This window comes from Plectropomus leopardus, chromosome 16 (assembly GCF_026936395.1).
Source record: "Plectropomus leopardus strain MGB_pleo_1.0 chromosome 16, ASM2693639v1, whole genome shotgun sequence".
NCBI lineage: Eukaryota > Metazoa > Chordata > Actinopteri > Perciformes > Serranidae > Plectropomus > Plectropomus leopardus.
This window is the reverse complement of record NC_142191.1, coordinates 12,291,639-12,305,802: the sequence shown is the minus strand read 5'-3', so window position 1 is coordinate 12,305,802 and position 14,164 is coordinate 12,291,639. Positions and strand designations below refer to the sequence as shown.

Below are 14,164 nucleotides of genomic sequence, written 5' to 3'. Positions count from 1 at the left end.
TTGAGGTATCGGTACAGAGTACAAGGTGGATTTATTGGTCTTTTTTTAAACCTTGTTTACATTTTTTTTAGATGTTACAATTTGTAATCTAGTAGTACCATAAACTGCTGTCCAGAAAAAATAAGAATTTAAGAATTAAAAAAAATAAAATAAATAAGAAATTATATATATATATATACACACAAATAATTCAAATATTAATTGCATTTTATCAAATTTAACAATGTTTAAAAGTCTTAACAGCACTCCAGAGCCTGACACTACTATGACTCAAACCTAGCCTGTCATTCTTATACCAACATATGCAACAATGAATCTCAAATGACATGTTAAATTCCTAAATAAAATATATAAAACTTAAAACACAAGAAACATATACACAAATCTTGATGAAGTATTTCCTTACTGTGTGGCATAAAGCAAGGCATAATGACCTAATGTTGAGATGAGAGTTCGCTTAAAATCCTGGCCCGCCTGCTGGTGTGCGGGAAACCAGCAAAACAGGAGCACTGCTCAGTAATGAAGGTATGTGTCCAGGCAAAACTCTTTCACTTTGTCTCTCAGACACACATGCAGTAATCGACATCATGCCTGCTTCATTAGGGCTGGTTCCAGACTAGACTGGATTCCTCAGTGTATGAGAGCACACATACAAATTTTGAGAGCATGTTTTAAGATGCATTATGAGAAAGGAGAGTAGTTACTCGCTCTACTTCCACTTTTCTAACTCAAGGACAGTTAGCTTAAAATGTAAAAAAAAAACAAAAAAAAAAACACACAATAAAAATAAGTAAATGAATGACAGCAACTCTTCACATGTAGACCTAATTCTTGGCCTTTTTTAATAAATTGTATTTCACAACTAATTTTCTGGCCAAAAAAAGCTTTGCTTTATAAAATCTCATGTAAAAGGAGGTGGATAAGGAACATAGAGCCACACACAACTTGCACAACATCTTACCACAAGTTTAACCATGTTACTTTCAACTTTTCAACTTTTTACTCTCAACATTTCTGCATTGTAAATCTCAGAAATATAGACATTATTATATTGTTCTTAGACTGTCTCAAACATCTGAGTCTGAGATAACAGATCGCTTAAACTATATAGAGCAGCAGTGCTTATCTTCAAAACCTGCAGGAAAAATGAATTCCAGAAATATTCCATTAAACTCCTGCCTAAGCTTTAAACACCCACAAAGTCCCAATCTAGGTTTAGGTTTATATTATTTAATGGACAGGAGACTATTTTTCATCCATAGTCCCTTGGCCAAGGTGTTACATAAGGCTTTCTAAAACACAAAAAAAGCAAAAGAACAAAAAATAGGGCATACAGTTTAAATGACATCTTTAAAGACATCAACGAGAGAGGGAAAAAAAGAACAAGACATGCATTTAAGAATAAAAGCTGCATGTCTTACCTCTTGGACATCCTCTGGGTTCTTTCTGGAGATTATCTGTGTGGAAACAGGAAAAGAGAGCCTTAAAACTTTAGACCCTCTCAGTGGGTGATTTCTATCTGGCTGCAGACTTTCTTGTGAGGCTGGCACAAGTATGAGCAGGGTCACAGCTCTGACAGTGACAATGAGTGCATTATATGGAAGTCTTGAGTGTAGGAACGAGACATCACCAACGATCATAACAAGCAGGATGGCAGGCAGTGAGAGACGAAGACAGCCGGCATGTTCTTTTCCTTACTTATTAAGAAGGTAACTGAAGGTCTGACAAAAGTATAGATAAATTATAGGATATGTATTCATTTCCTCATCACAGGATTTATTTTTCTTCACAAGCACTTGATCTGTGAGTTGATGTATATTATCATTGGAAACAGGAGCCCATGCTTACAAATAAAAGCCAGGGTTCCTACAACTTAAGGAAAGTTATCTTTAAAAATGTTTAAGACTTTTTTAAATGCCTCTTTGAATTAAGTTTAAGACTAGCTCTCTAACAACCAAAATTGAACAATTTTATTTTGCCCACATGTTTACTATAACAAAAACATGACATTTTTGTCCAGTGATAAAGTTAAATTATCTTCTTATATGTTTAAAAAAAATAGGTATTTTTAAAGTGAAGCACACTGAAGACAGTGAATTTATTATAGTGTGATTAAGGTGTCTTTTTAGTTTACCAACAGAAGTGGGAAATATCTGGCATTTCTGGCCTGTTTTCTGGACGATTTTGTATTTTTAAATCTCAGTAATCATGATGGGTTTAAGAAAAGGAGTTAGTTAAATTCTTCCCCAAAAAGAAATGTTCCCATTTATTTTGAGATTTTACAATGCAATGTCAGAAAAAAAATCCTACTTCCCATGTCTAAGCAATTTTAATACCAATTAACATTTTGTTTTTAGATCAATGACTTCAATGCCTTTTAAGACTTTCTAAGGAACCCTGAAAAAGCATTATGGTCAAAACCTGAAAGTGAAATTTGTCCAGGGTTTGGTCCTAGCATGAAATAGTTTCAGTGTACAGCAGCATCTTACACTGAGAGATAAATACATGAGATTTAAGTAATCGACAACTTATTGTCATGAAGTCAACCCAGGCTTTGACATTTTTTAATAAAGGTTTGGACTGATAAAAAGGGATCCCCAATGAAGTTATTATTTTTCTATTTTAAGACATTTACTCTGAGATGCTTACCTTAAAAAATGCAATGATGATATAAATCAGCTATCTGGTTATGTTTCAACTTAAAGATGCTTCATATCATCTTCTCAATGCTGGTCTATCGTAACGCTTACTACACACAACACTAAACTAGCTCCTTAGCTATTATTATTAGCGGTTAATAGCAGGTACATTGGATTCAATCAGTATGGCTAATGTTGCTAATGTAAATTAGCATCCAGATAATCCACTTGGGGTTAAAAATAAAAATAAAAACCCCATTTTAAATCACAAACATGTCTGAATGTAACTGTTGGCTACTTAGTCGGTTGTCACAAAAGCTGTTGCCACTGACAGCTAATTTTCCAGAGGTTAAAGTACCGTTTCTTGTGTTTGCATCATATTAGCTCCAAGCTATACAGCTAGCTAATAACAGCTAGCATTAGCTTTGCTGCCAGAGTGCCCATCCTCGTCCTTTACTTACCCTTGCCGTGACTTTGTACACAGTGTAGCCTTTCAGGTGCTTTTTAGGATCTGTAACAGTATAAAACCGAGCCAATTCTCCTTTGTCCCGCTGTGATATCATTCTGATAGTGACAACATTGCCAAAGCTACCAGTCGGTTAGCCTTACACATTCATTCCCTGACAGCAGCACAGTGACAGGCGGACAAATAACTGAGAGCTCCTCCCTGTGGAAAGACCGTGAAACTGCATGCCTTAAAGGGACAGTTCACCACAAAATCACAAACATATTTTTAAAACGCTTGCCTATAGTGCCCTTTATCAGTATAGATTATTTTGGTTGGGAGATGGATGTCTTCCTTTAAATATAATAAACAAGATGAATGTATTTCTTAAAGAAACTATTGTCTTTTAATGTCAGTGGAAAAATGCTGCACATGTTTTACTCTGCTTTTATTGAAAAAGTTCTGATATTCTGCAGTGACTACAGACAGTAAACTGATGGGGATTAAATAGACAAATATTGAATGTACTTACAGAGACAGAGAGTTATATAAAGGCAAACATCATGGTAGGTGACGAAAGGTACCACATGGCCTCGTTATTTAACCTGTTTCCATCTGGACGATGTTGTTGCCCCCTTCTTTTTTTTTTTTTTTTTACAAAAAACAGATCCAAACTTTCTTTACACCACAAGCTATGAAATGTGCATTGAGCATTAAGCAATATCCAGCTGGTCTGGTAAAATGTATTCCCCTGTTCTGTCTCATCAAATTCCTACTTATAGTGCAATGTACATGTACATGAAACTGCTCACAACAAGGTTGCGGTGGATTATCTTGAGTAACCGGGTCATAATTTCTGGAAAGAGACATTGCTGCTGAGTTTTTTAAATGTATTTCTTCAGCGTTTTGAGCGCCACAAGCTGAGTGCCCTCTAGTTCTTTTATATCAAGAAAGAAAGCAGACATCTCTAAGGCCGATATCTCCAACACTCTGCAGCTCACACTAAAACTATCTAGACTGATAAATAGCACAACGGGTAAGAGGGAAATGTGTTTTTAATTTAGAGGTTAACTGTCCCTTTAATGTCACTTGAATACGCTTTTCTTAAGATTTTAGCACTAGTTTTTATCTGTTATTCAGGCTGTACATATATATATTTTATTAAGTGAGAACTTGTCAAATGATTGGCATTTTTATATAACTTCATACATGTAAATATCAGCAATAAGGCTTACAGTGCTTGAAATGACCACAATCAAGTGCTTGTTCACAAACAGAGATAAGTGCATGAGGGTTACATGCCATACATAAAACATAAACATAGACTGAATGAAAAATGTAATGTAGAGTTATGCAATATAGATAAAACCTTCTATTACAGTGTTTGTAAATGTGCATAAGCACAAGTGAAAAAATTAAAAACTAGAACTAGTTTTATGGCATCATTCTATAGGTATTAAGGCATACATTTGATCATGTACAGTGAAATTAAACCAGGATAAAACTGTGTAAAACTGTGTAGTTAATTGATTTGTCTTTAGGAAGATTAGGCCTAACCTCTTGTCCTCTGACAAAAAAGTTTATTCAACTTAACAGTCTGTCCTGTTATGTTGAATATATTTAGTTGGATACAATAGATATTTTCTTTTAATCAACGGCGTCTTCCTTTCTCAAGATTGCAGTGGTTTGGATCTGTTGCTTATGCAACCATTCACATCATTACAATCCAGAGCAGCAAAAGCACGACTCCTGCTGGGTTCACAATGAAGGAAGTTCTCAGTCTGCTTGCCGTGTTGCCACTCTGACAAGTGACTTTTGGCGTCTTCGTCATCTCTCTGACAAAGCCATGCTCGTAATGACCAAAGTTGTACTGTAAAAAAAGCAAAGATGATATAACAATGAAATACCTCTGTTTATGATACACGGTGGATTATTTTAGGTCCTTTTATGCCTTTATTTTGACAGGACAGTCATAGTGTGAAAGGAGAAGAAAGATGGGATGAACCTGCTGCCTCTGCGGCAAAGACATAGCTTTTGTGCATAGGGTGCCAGCTCTACCAGTAAGGCTACTGGTCACCCCATTAGGTAATAGAAAGGTAATAGAAACACACTAATTCTTAGTTTCACATGATTATACACTAAAGAAAACATAATTGTTATATAATCCTGCATTTCTGCCAATGTATCCCCTGAAATCCTACACACTGAACCTTTATAAAGACAAAAATTTCTCAACAAAACGGTCATTATTAGACTGGAGGTAGTAAAGAAACTACAGTGAAATATTCAGACTGTTACTTACATTGTCATCCGAAACAAACTGCATTTGCTTAACACTCTTTAGGAATGTCTCCTGAGCAGCAATGTCTTCCTGCTCTGAAGTTGTGCTCACCATGGACACTCTGTTAGAGCTACTTAAAAAGAGCATATCAAGATAAATAAAGCATAACATATATAACCAGTCTCAGCAGTAATATTAAGTAGAGTCGTGCTTGCTACCTTGTATTTGGGTGGCTTTCACATAAGGTAATCTTGATTGCAGGGTAGTAGAGTAAGAAGGCCAGGCACATTTCGTCAGTGGTTGCTAACCCCATCTGAGGTAGGAAAATGTGAAACATGGCAGCAATAATTGTAATAACTAGAAAATAATTGGAAATATCTAATTATGCTAATTACACATATAGTTTTTCCCTGGCTTTTTTTCAAATTCCCTGAACATTTCTTCCTTGATTTTTTAAAATAACTTTCTAAATCTACTTATTTTTGTTTGCAATTTTTCTTGCAAACTATGTGGACTTTGAACTAAAGACTAAGGGAATATCTGGACCCATGTCTGGACCAGGAGAACACTGCTGTGAATGATACAGGTATTTATGTGAACCATCTCAATTACAATTCCAGTTTGACCAACACATATTTCATCAACCTTTCTGATCTCTCTGATCAGATCGATAAAATAATTCACTGCTCACGTCTTTTAATAAAAGTCCTTAAGGTGTTTTTTGTTCTGGGATAATTTCATTTAAAGAACACTGTATGTGTAACGTGGTCATACCCTGGTTACTTCAGTGCGGTTGGTTGTATTGTAGGTGCACTCCACTGCAATCTCATCCCCCTGTAATGGGAGAAAAGTTATGTGGTATCAGATATTATAGAGAGCACAGTTAATATTATACAGCTTTTAACAGCCAATCAGCTAATTACTCACCAAAAAAAAACACCAACATATTTGGGCATGGAGGCAATAGAGACTTACCAGCTTGATGGTTTTGATGGTTCCCAAACTTATGCTCTCCTGTCTCTGAAAGTCATAGTCCGCATCTGCGGCCAGGTGTTCGATCAGCTTTCCTCCTCTGAGACAAAGAAGTATGAAATAACATCACGTTTACAAGGAAACACTGGAACACAACCAGGGGCGAATTATGAAACAATGGACCCCGGGGCACAGAAGGCCCCACCCCCTCTCTTCCAAGACACACAGACTTTGTGTTTTGTGTCTCTTTGTGTGCATTTCATGTGTTGTTCTTTTTTTTTTTAGTTATTTTCTGTCTTCTTGTAGTTGTTTGCTATGTCTTTGTAGTCGTTCTTCCCGGTCAGTGTATGTAAACTTTAATTTTTTTTTCAGGTTTTCAAGGGTCTCCATGACTGTGGGAACCTTGTAAACTCAACTCCTCATCATAGATATTGACATAAATCAAACCCCCACTTTGTCTCTCTTACCTGTACAGAACAACTCTGACTTTTCTTCCAGCTGTGTGAGTGTGCAGCATCACAGCAAACACATGAAGGTCAGGCACAGGATTCATAAGCTGGGGGTGAAAAGGAACACCAACAGAGTAAAAAAAACATTACCTCTTTGCTTGTCTCTGTTTGAAATCCATAAAGAACCACTACAAACCTGAGAAAAGAGACTTGTGTTACACACGCCGTAGGAGTGGAATTGAGCGGCTTTTGGAGGTATGTTGTAGGCCATATGTGGAATTATCATCAAACCTGTTTGCAAGGTGGCCACATCATATTTCCGGGGGGCTGTATAGTGCAGTTTCAGTCCTGAGCTGTCTGTCCTACCTGTATGGAGAGAGACTGCACTGTGTAAAGGGAAATTTCAGCACATCACTTCACAGCCTTTTAAAACAGGCCCATAATGTCCTCAAACAGTGCTCCTTCAGCAGCCCAGTTGCGAGAAGAAAATGTGTGTCTGCAAACTACAAATACGTTACATCTGTATGTTTCATACGTATCATGTCAATGTTTGTTTTATATTATATTATTATATTTATTATCTGACTTTGTCACCGGGAGGTGGAGGGGATGGTGGAGGATGTGTCATCTTGGCAAAACACTTGCTAAGCAGCTGACCACTGCAGACCAGTGTTCCCTGTAGGTTTTTAAGCACCAAATGTGGATGTTTTTTTTTTTACAAAGACAGCACAGCTTTTACTCTTTTACAGCTTTTTTTTCATTTAGACATTGATACTTTCCTTTTGGGATTGTGGTCCAAAAAACTTCAGCAATGCTACAGAAAGCTACAGAAATGTGGCCAAAAAATATTTGTTTTTTGCTGAGGCATTACTGCTTTTCCTATTGGGACAGTGGCCCTAAAGGTGATTGTTTTTCACTGAGACATTGCTGCCTTTCTTGCTAGGACAGTGGCCTGAAAAGCAGTTGGTTGTTTTTTATTGAGACATTGCTGCTCTTCCTCCTGCAATAATTATCCAATAACCTTTTTTTTAGCATCAAATAAAGTGCAGTGTGTTTTTGGTTGTTCTTTACAGAAACATTGCTGCTTTTCCTTGAAATACCAGGAAATAAATGCTTTTACTACCAACAATATGCCCCTAAAACAGAGTATTTTCACCCAATACATGATCTTTCCTTACCATTACCAAGTGATTTTTGTGCCTAAACACACAATAACCACAGCTTTGTTAAAATGTCAAGATTCAGCTTATCCACTACACAATATGTGTAGTGGATATATGTGTGCCATATATAAATATATAAAGGGAAAGGATCTACCGCAAATACCTGCTTCAGTGCCGGGATTATTGTAGTGGATTTCCAGCCGAAAGATTTTTTCATTGTCCTCCCCAATAGGAATACCTGTATCTTTTGGAAACTCAAAGACCTGAGGTTTCAGGAATAAACTGTGGATCAGCTTAAGCACAAGCATAACATTGACACGTATGTACACACAAGAACAAACAACACAAGACAACAAAATGAATCTTAACTTTCAGAGATAGGCACTTGATTTTCCCTCACCCCTCCTCCCATTCCCCACGCAGCCACCACTCCGAAGCATACATCTCCTATGTCGCCCATGTAGCATGGCCTGTCATACAACTCCGTCACATAGGAGGGGCAGCTGTACAGCAGCATGTGATGCACAAGGTCAACGTTTTCAATCACTGGTTCAATCTGAGGAAGAGTGAGAAGAATTTGGGCACAGAAGGTTAGAAATAAATCTGGAAACTACTTGTTTTGCATTTGTAACCCCAACTTACTTAAAATCCAACAGTAGTTTGATGTGTAAATCGAACATCTCATTTAAATAAAAACCTTAAATAGCTGATTTTGATTGGCGGTGAGTGACGCGTGATGATGGTCACATGATGATGATTACCTGAAATATATGCTTTTTTGCGGTTAGGGTTGGAAACTTCATGAGCTTGCAGTGGTAGTAAGTATGAATAGGAGGGATAGCGATCTGCAACAGAAGAAAAAAAGATAAACAAAACACAATTTGTATTGGTTTGGATGACTACTTGTCTCAGAATTGTTATGAATTTTTATTTGTTTTCCATCAAATCATCCGCATATTTTAAAAATTTAGTGGATGAATGTTCCTAGGTACATTTACTCAAGTACTGTTCTTAAGCACAATTTTGAGGTACTTGTACTTTACTCGAGTCTTCCCAGTCAATGCAACTTGATAGCCCTACTCCTCTACAATTCTGAGACAATTATTTACTCTAATACATTTCTCTGACAGCTTTAGTTACTAGTTAATTTGCAAATTATATTATTGATACCATATATAAACAAACTTATTAGTTATAATACATAATTATAGATCAAACTACCTCGCTGTACACAGACAAGTTAATTTCGATCCACATAAACCATCTGCAACATTAATGAACAGATTAATGCATCAATAATTATAATTCAGTATCATTCTAAAATGAGCCATTCTGCAGAGTCATTACTGTTACTTTTGGTACTTTTGGTATATTTTAAAGGGGTGGGGGGAAAAAATCAATAAAACATTGTATCGCGATATTTTTGCCAACATTGTATTGATAAATAGACGCCATGTATCCATTTTATGTAATTTACATCATTAATATTACAAATATAAATTAAGCTTTTGATAGCTTACTAAACCAAAACTTTTAATTGCTCTTTTAGTCCACTAGATATAATAAGCTGTAGTAAGAATAATTGATGTTAGATAAAAAGGCTGAAAACTATCTTATTCGATAAAACAAAGGTTGACAAAGTTTTCTTTTGGGGACATAATTTGCAATAAAAAAGGTAAGAAATCCCAATACGTGTTATCACAAAACTCAGCATATAACAACATGTTTAAAATCATAAAGATATTGTTTCATGACTTATGTATCCTGATAGTATTGTCCTTTGGTGATTCTCTCCCTGACCTTTTGATGCCATTACTTTTGTATTTTTACTAAGTAATCCATTTTGAATGGAATACTTCTTGTATCAGAATATTTTACACTGTAGTATGGCTACTTTTACTTCTGTGAAAGACCTGATACTCTGCCTCATTAGATAATCGAGCTATGAGGTAAGATATTTGGAAAAAATGTACATTTTCCCACAAGTCCCACATATATGCATTATCTATCAGTGACATGACTGTTAGTAATGATTCCTACATTCTCCACTCTGGCACTGATGTAGTTGGGGCTGGTTATAGTCGTCTTGGGGTTAAAGTTCAGCAGGTTGATTTCCTTGGTGCCTCTTAGGGCCCCGTGGTAAACGATGTCATCTGTGTTTCCGTAGGCATAGATCACTTTAACGGATTGAGTCTAAAAGAGAGATGAATGTTGGTAAACACATATATATCTTCACTGGAGTTACTGCAGTCCAATCAGCTGTTAGTCTGACCACAAAAAGCATATTCTGTTTATAGATATTAGGGTTAAAGAGGTGTGGTGTGATTCTGTTTTCCCAAAACTGACAGATCAACTCTATATTTACTTTACAAAACTATTTATTTCTTGAATTCAAATGATAAGCAGAGAAAGTTCAATGTTCTGACGTTGCATTTTACAATACGAATGCACAGATATCAACACATACAGCCAGTGATTCTGATGAAATTTGCAAAATGTATAGTTTGCTCCTTCTTTTGTTTTTAATTTGATCTGTTAATAAATAAGTGACAACCTGAGCATCCTGGTGTGCGCTAGAACTCTAATTTCTTTGAGTCATTGTTACCCTGTACCGGCCGGCACCCCGGAGAGAGACACAGCAGTGCACAGGGCTTTGTTTTTTTTTTAAACATACAGCCAGGTTTTATAACCAGAAAACATATAGCATTTCAAGTGCTCAGCACAAAACAAAATCATGTGTGCCTCCTTCTTTTGTTCCTTTTGTCCTCATATCTGAAAACACCCAATTCAATGCATGAAGGAACATTCAGGTATGCCTAACAAATGAAACCTTACAACAGAGTTTACATGAGAACATGCAGGAAACTTGAGCTTTACTGTACATAGAAGAATCAGATCGGCTAAACAAAAGACTCTAGCGTTACAAATGATGAGCCACAACAGTGAAGAACAAGGAAAAGTTTGTGCCCGATGATTTAAAACGACAATAAAAGTTTAAGTGCAGTATAATTAGTCAATGAGGGATGTTGGCCTGTAGGCATGTGATTGTTGCCATGGATACAGTAACCTCCTAAAGGGGGTGATTTTTACCATTCATACAAAACAGTGTTATTTAACCCTTTGAAACCTGAGCAAAATGGCTTGATTTCTTTAAAAAAAAATGGAGAGCAACTTAAAAAGAAATTACCCCCAAAAAATCCCTAAAAATTACATTTTAAAAAAATCCCAACAACAATGAAAAAGTAGAAAATAAAAAAAAAAAAAAAATCATCCTCTAAAATATTATTAAAAACAAAATAATGGCCAATGTAAATACAGGGTTTCTTTTGAATTTTTTTTTCTCCAGGGAACCACCAGTTTGGACCTAAAGAGCTGTAGTTCTGGAGCTGCATGATATTGATTTCACAAGTTTGAGTTTTAGCACTCTGGTTTGGAGGATTTAGGAGTAATATTTTTTGGACTGGTACATCCAGTAGGAATTATACATAGGATTTTTGAAAATGGCCTCAGTTCCCCTTTAAATCCAAATAATGGATAAATCACTCAATACTTAAACATTTTTAGTTGTATCAGCAAAAACTGAAGTTGATACTTTACATATACATTCTCTGCATTTAATACCACACATTCAGAATATACTGTCAGAAGCTGAGAGATAACATCTGAATGTCTTACAGGTATGTAGAAGTCTTGGTCATCACACAACTGGATGGGCCTCTGAACAGTCATGATGGTCTGACCGTCACTTTCGTTCAGAGAGAGGAGAGTGTAGCTCTGCTGATCGTCCACCACGGGCATGGTGTTCCCTGTGGCGTGACGATCCTGATGGACAAAAGACAAAACCTTTAGACAGCCCCATGCAGAAATGTAATGTCTGACATATACGAATGTCTCAATATCAAGAGTGATGTTGCCATATTGTTATATATTATTATCTCAAACATAAAAAACACAAAAAATACATATATATTCTATGTATGACTAATTATATATGTAACATTTATGGCAATAAATGAATACACATATATAAAAATGCTTATTTGTAAAGTCTAGACATGCATGTCAATATATGAAATTGTTTCAATTTCTTACAGGTTTCATATATAGTCATATATAGTTTGGGCCAATGTTTTCATGTCATGTGCATATATTACATTTTTGTAAATTCAGTACATGTAAATGGATCACAAAGCCTGATATTGGCCTAACGTTGCATTACGCTTGCTGTTAATAATGAAATAATAAAACTCAAAACATTTTTGCCTTGTAATTTAAGATAATGGAGTCAACATGTTGTTTTTGTCTTACTGAGAAGTAGGTTCCACTTGATCCAACTCCCCCGATAACGATATCTGACCCCTTCATGCCTCCGTTGGGACTAAAGCCAAAGCTCACCCAGCCTGTTGTGTTGACTATCAACTTAAATGTTATGTTTCCTTGGTGGTTATCAAAGCCCCACTTCAGGCAGACCAAATGGTTCTGGTCCAGGTAGTCCATGAAGGGCAGGTTGGAGTCCACTGCTCCTGCTCCTTTTGTCCAGACCAAGAACAGGCAGAGGAGAGAGAGCAGAGAGAGCATGATGTCTGTGTGAAATTCTTCAAACTGAGCTCCCTGTCTGTGGGTTTTGTTGCCAAATACCCTCCCACCCTCCTCAGACACACCTGCGTTACTAGATGAACTCAGGTGATACAGGCAGAAATTGCACAGTCATTTCACATTTGCCTGTGTAGAACAAAACCCCCCACTATTTGTCACTTTGGCCTCGATCACACTCAGATTCAAGGATTTCTTCTAAGCTTGTTCTTTGGGCTAAATCTGCAAGTTCACCGTCTCTGAGTCAGGTCTTCACGTTTATTTTCTCTTTCTGTCTCTCTCAAAAAACTATGGTCAGAGGGGCTGCACACTTCACCTACGATATTCCTGCTCAGCTCCGCTCTCATTAATATCAACCTGTCCCACCGTTTTTTTCACAGACCACTCAAGTGTTTGATATATGAGGAGGTGACGAGAAGGGAGCAGGAATGAGAGATGCACCTTTCATTTTGGCCTGAGTCAAGATTGGCAATATGTTGCCTCAAGCCAAACCTCTAACTTAACTTCTCATATATCAAACATTAAACATTTAGACAATTTTATATTACAGGAACATAAATAGTGCAATATTTTTTTGTGTTCAGATGGGCCTACTTGGCACTGAAAGTCCAAGATAAAGCACTATTATTATAGCATTTCTATACTGTATATATATAGGTATGTATTCCGTATTTAACATCCAGAACATTAATGTAGCACAGAAATGTCCAAAGTCTGGCCTAGGGGCCAAATGTCTGGGGCTCTGACTGATTTTAAACCACTTTTGTCTTGTTCAAAATATGCTCTGTAGCCTCACACATTATTGTTTAATAAAGCCAGATCACCTCACGATGGCAGGACTATCACACAGTTTGTAGACTTACATCAAGTAGAAACTACACAGGTGGAACTAATGTGTTTTCATGAACAGACAACAAACAAGCAAATGAATGATAAGATATCAATGATAGAAGTTTCTTTTGTGGGAAAGCATCTATGAATATTTAATTTTCCCCCAGTGTTTATATATGATCACTGTGTTGCATTTTATTTTATTGCTGCCTTCTGCCTTGTTTGCTGCCTTGTTTTTATCTCCTGCTTTTCTGCAAACACTATAACCTTTTCAAGAAAAATGAAGCTTATTATTATTATTATTATTATCATTATTACTATTACTATTTTAGACCTTGCTTTGTTATAGCACACTGAGCCCAGCAGAGGTCGACTTTAGCATTAGAAACAGCTCAGGGTCACTCCCTTCCAGCCGTTGAGCCAGCTGTGAACTGTCCACAACATTTTCAGTAAACACATCACAAGATTAAAATGTTAAACCGGAACTTTGCACATTGCTGGGGCTCAAAATAAAATCAGCAAAACCTAACTGAGTCGGAACCTCTGAGTTTTATTTTGGAAAATTGCCTACAAAAAAAAAGAAAAAAAGAAAAAAAAAGCCTACAATGCATGACAGTTTGACGAATTTCTATTTCATATTGTTATCATTATTATTGTTATTATTATTATTATTATTATTATTATTACTACTCTTTACCGTTTCTTATACTGTAAAGATGTGGTCTAAAATGGTTATGAACGTTATCATAAAGTAATATTTTTGTGATTTTAAACATTTCCCATGTTAAAAT

At 36.2% G+C, this 14,164-nt stretch overlaps 2 protein-coding genes across 2 annotated transcripts in view; both read right to left on the bottom strand.

Moving 5' to 3' along the window:
• rps6kc1 (ribosomal protein S6 kinase B1) overlaps window positions 1-3,287 on the bottom strand; it is a 34,232-nt gene extending 30,945 nt beyond the window's left edge. Inside the window, exons 1-2 of the mRNA XM_042503254.2 lie at window positions 3,101-3,287; window positions 1,422-1,457 (exon numbers count right to left, since the gene is read on the bottom strand). Coding sequence (XP_042359188.1) covers window positions 1,422-1,457; window positions 3,101-3,202 — 138 coding nt within the window. The 5' untranslated portion in view covers window positions 3,203-3,287. The remainder of the gene's footprint in view (window positions 1-1,421; window positions 1,458-3,100) is intronic.
• Window positions 3,288-3,568: 281 nt separating this feature from the next.
• moxd1l (monooxygenase, DBH-like 1, like) lies at window positions 3,569-12,542 on the bottom strand. Its single transcript, XM_088089419.1, has 13 exons — window positions 12,258-12,542; window positions 11,625-11,771; window positions 9,990-10,142; window positions 8,711-8,794; window positions 8,350-8,505; window positions 8,113-8,212; window positions 6,983-7,152; window positions 6,805-6,893; window positions 6,341-6,437; window positions 6,140-6,199; window positions 5,584-5,678; window positions 5,387-5,495; window positions 3,569-4,954 (listed from the first exon to the last, which is right to left on the bottom strand). Exons 1-13 carry the CDS (start codon window positions 12,525-12,527, stop codon window positions 4,796-4,798), a joined length of 1,689 nt encoding a protein of 562 aa, XP_087945545.1. The 5' UTR covers window positions 12,528-12,542; the 3' UTR covers window positions 3,569-4,795.
• Window positions 12,543-14,164: the final 1,622 nt, after the last annotated feature.

Bases quoted from the DNA above. Each gene is read 5' to 3' on its own strand.
- moxd1l (XM_088089419.1), bottom strand. From the start codon at position 12,527: ATGCTCTCTCTGCTCTCTCTCCTCTGCCTGTTCTTGGTCTGGACAAAA. The intron at 8,506-8,710 runs GTAATCATCATC...ACTCTTCCTCAG, and splicing joins CAAAAAAGCATATATTTCAG to ATTGAACCAGTGATTGAAAA. The intron at 6,894-6,982 runs GTTTGTAGTGGT...TTTCACCCCCAG, and splicing joins ACACAAGTCTCTTTTCTCAG to CTTATGAATCCTGTGCCTGA.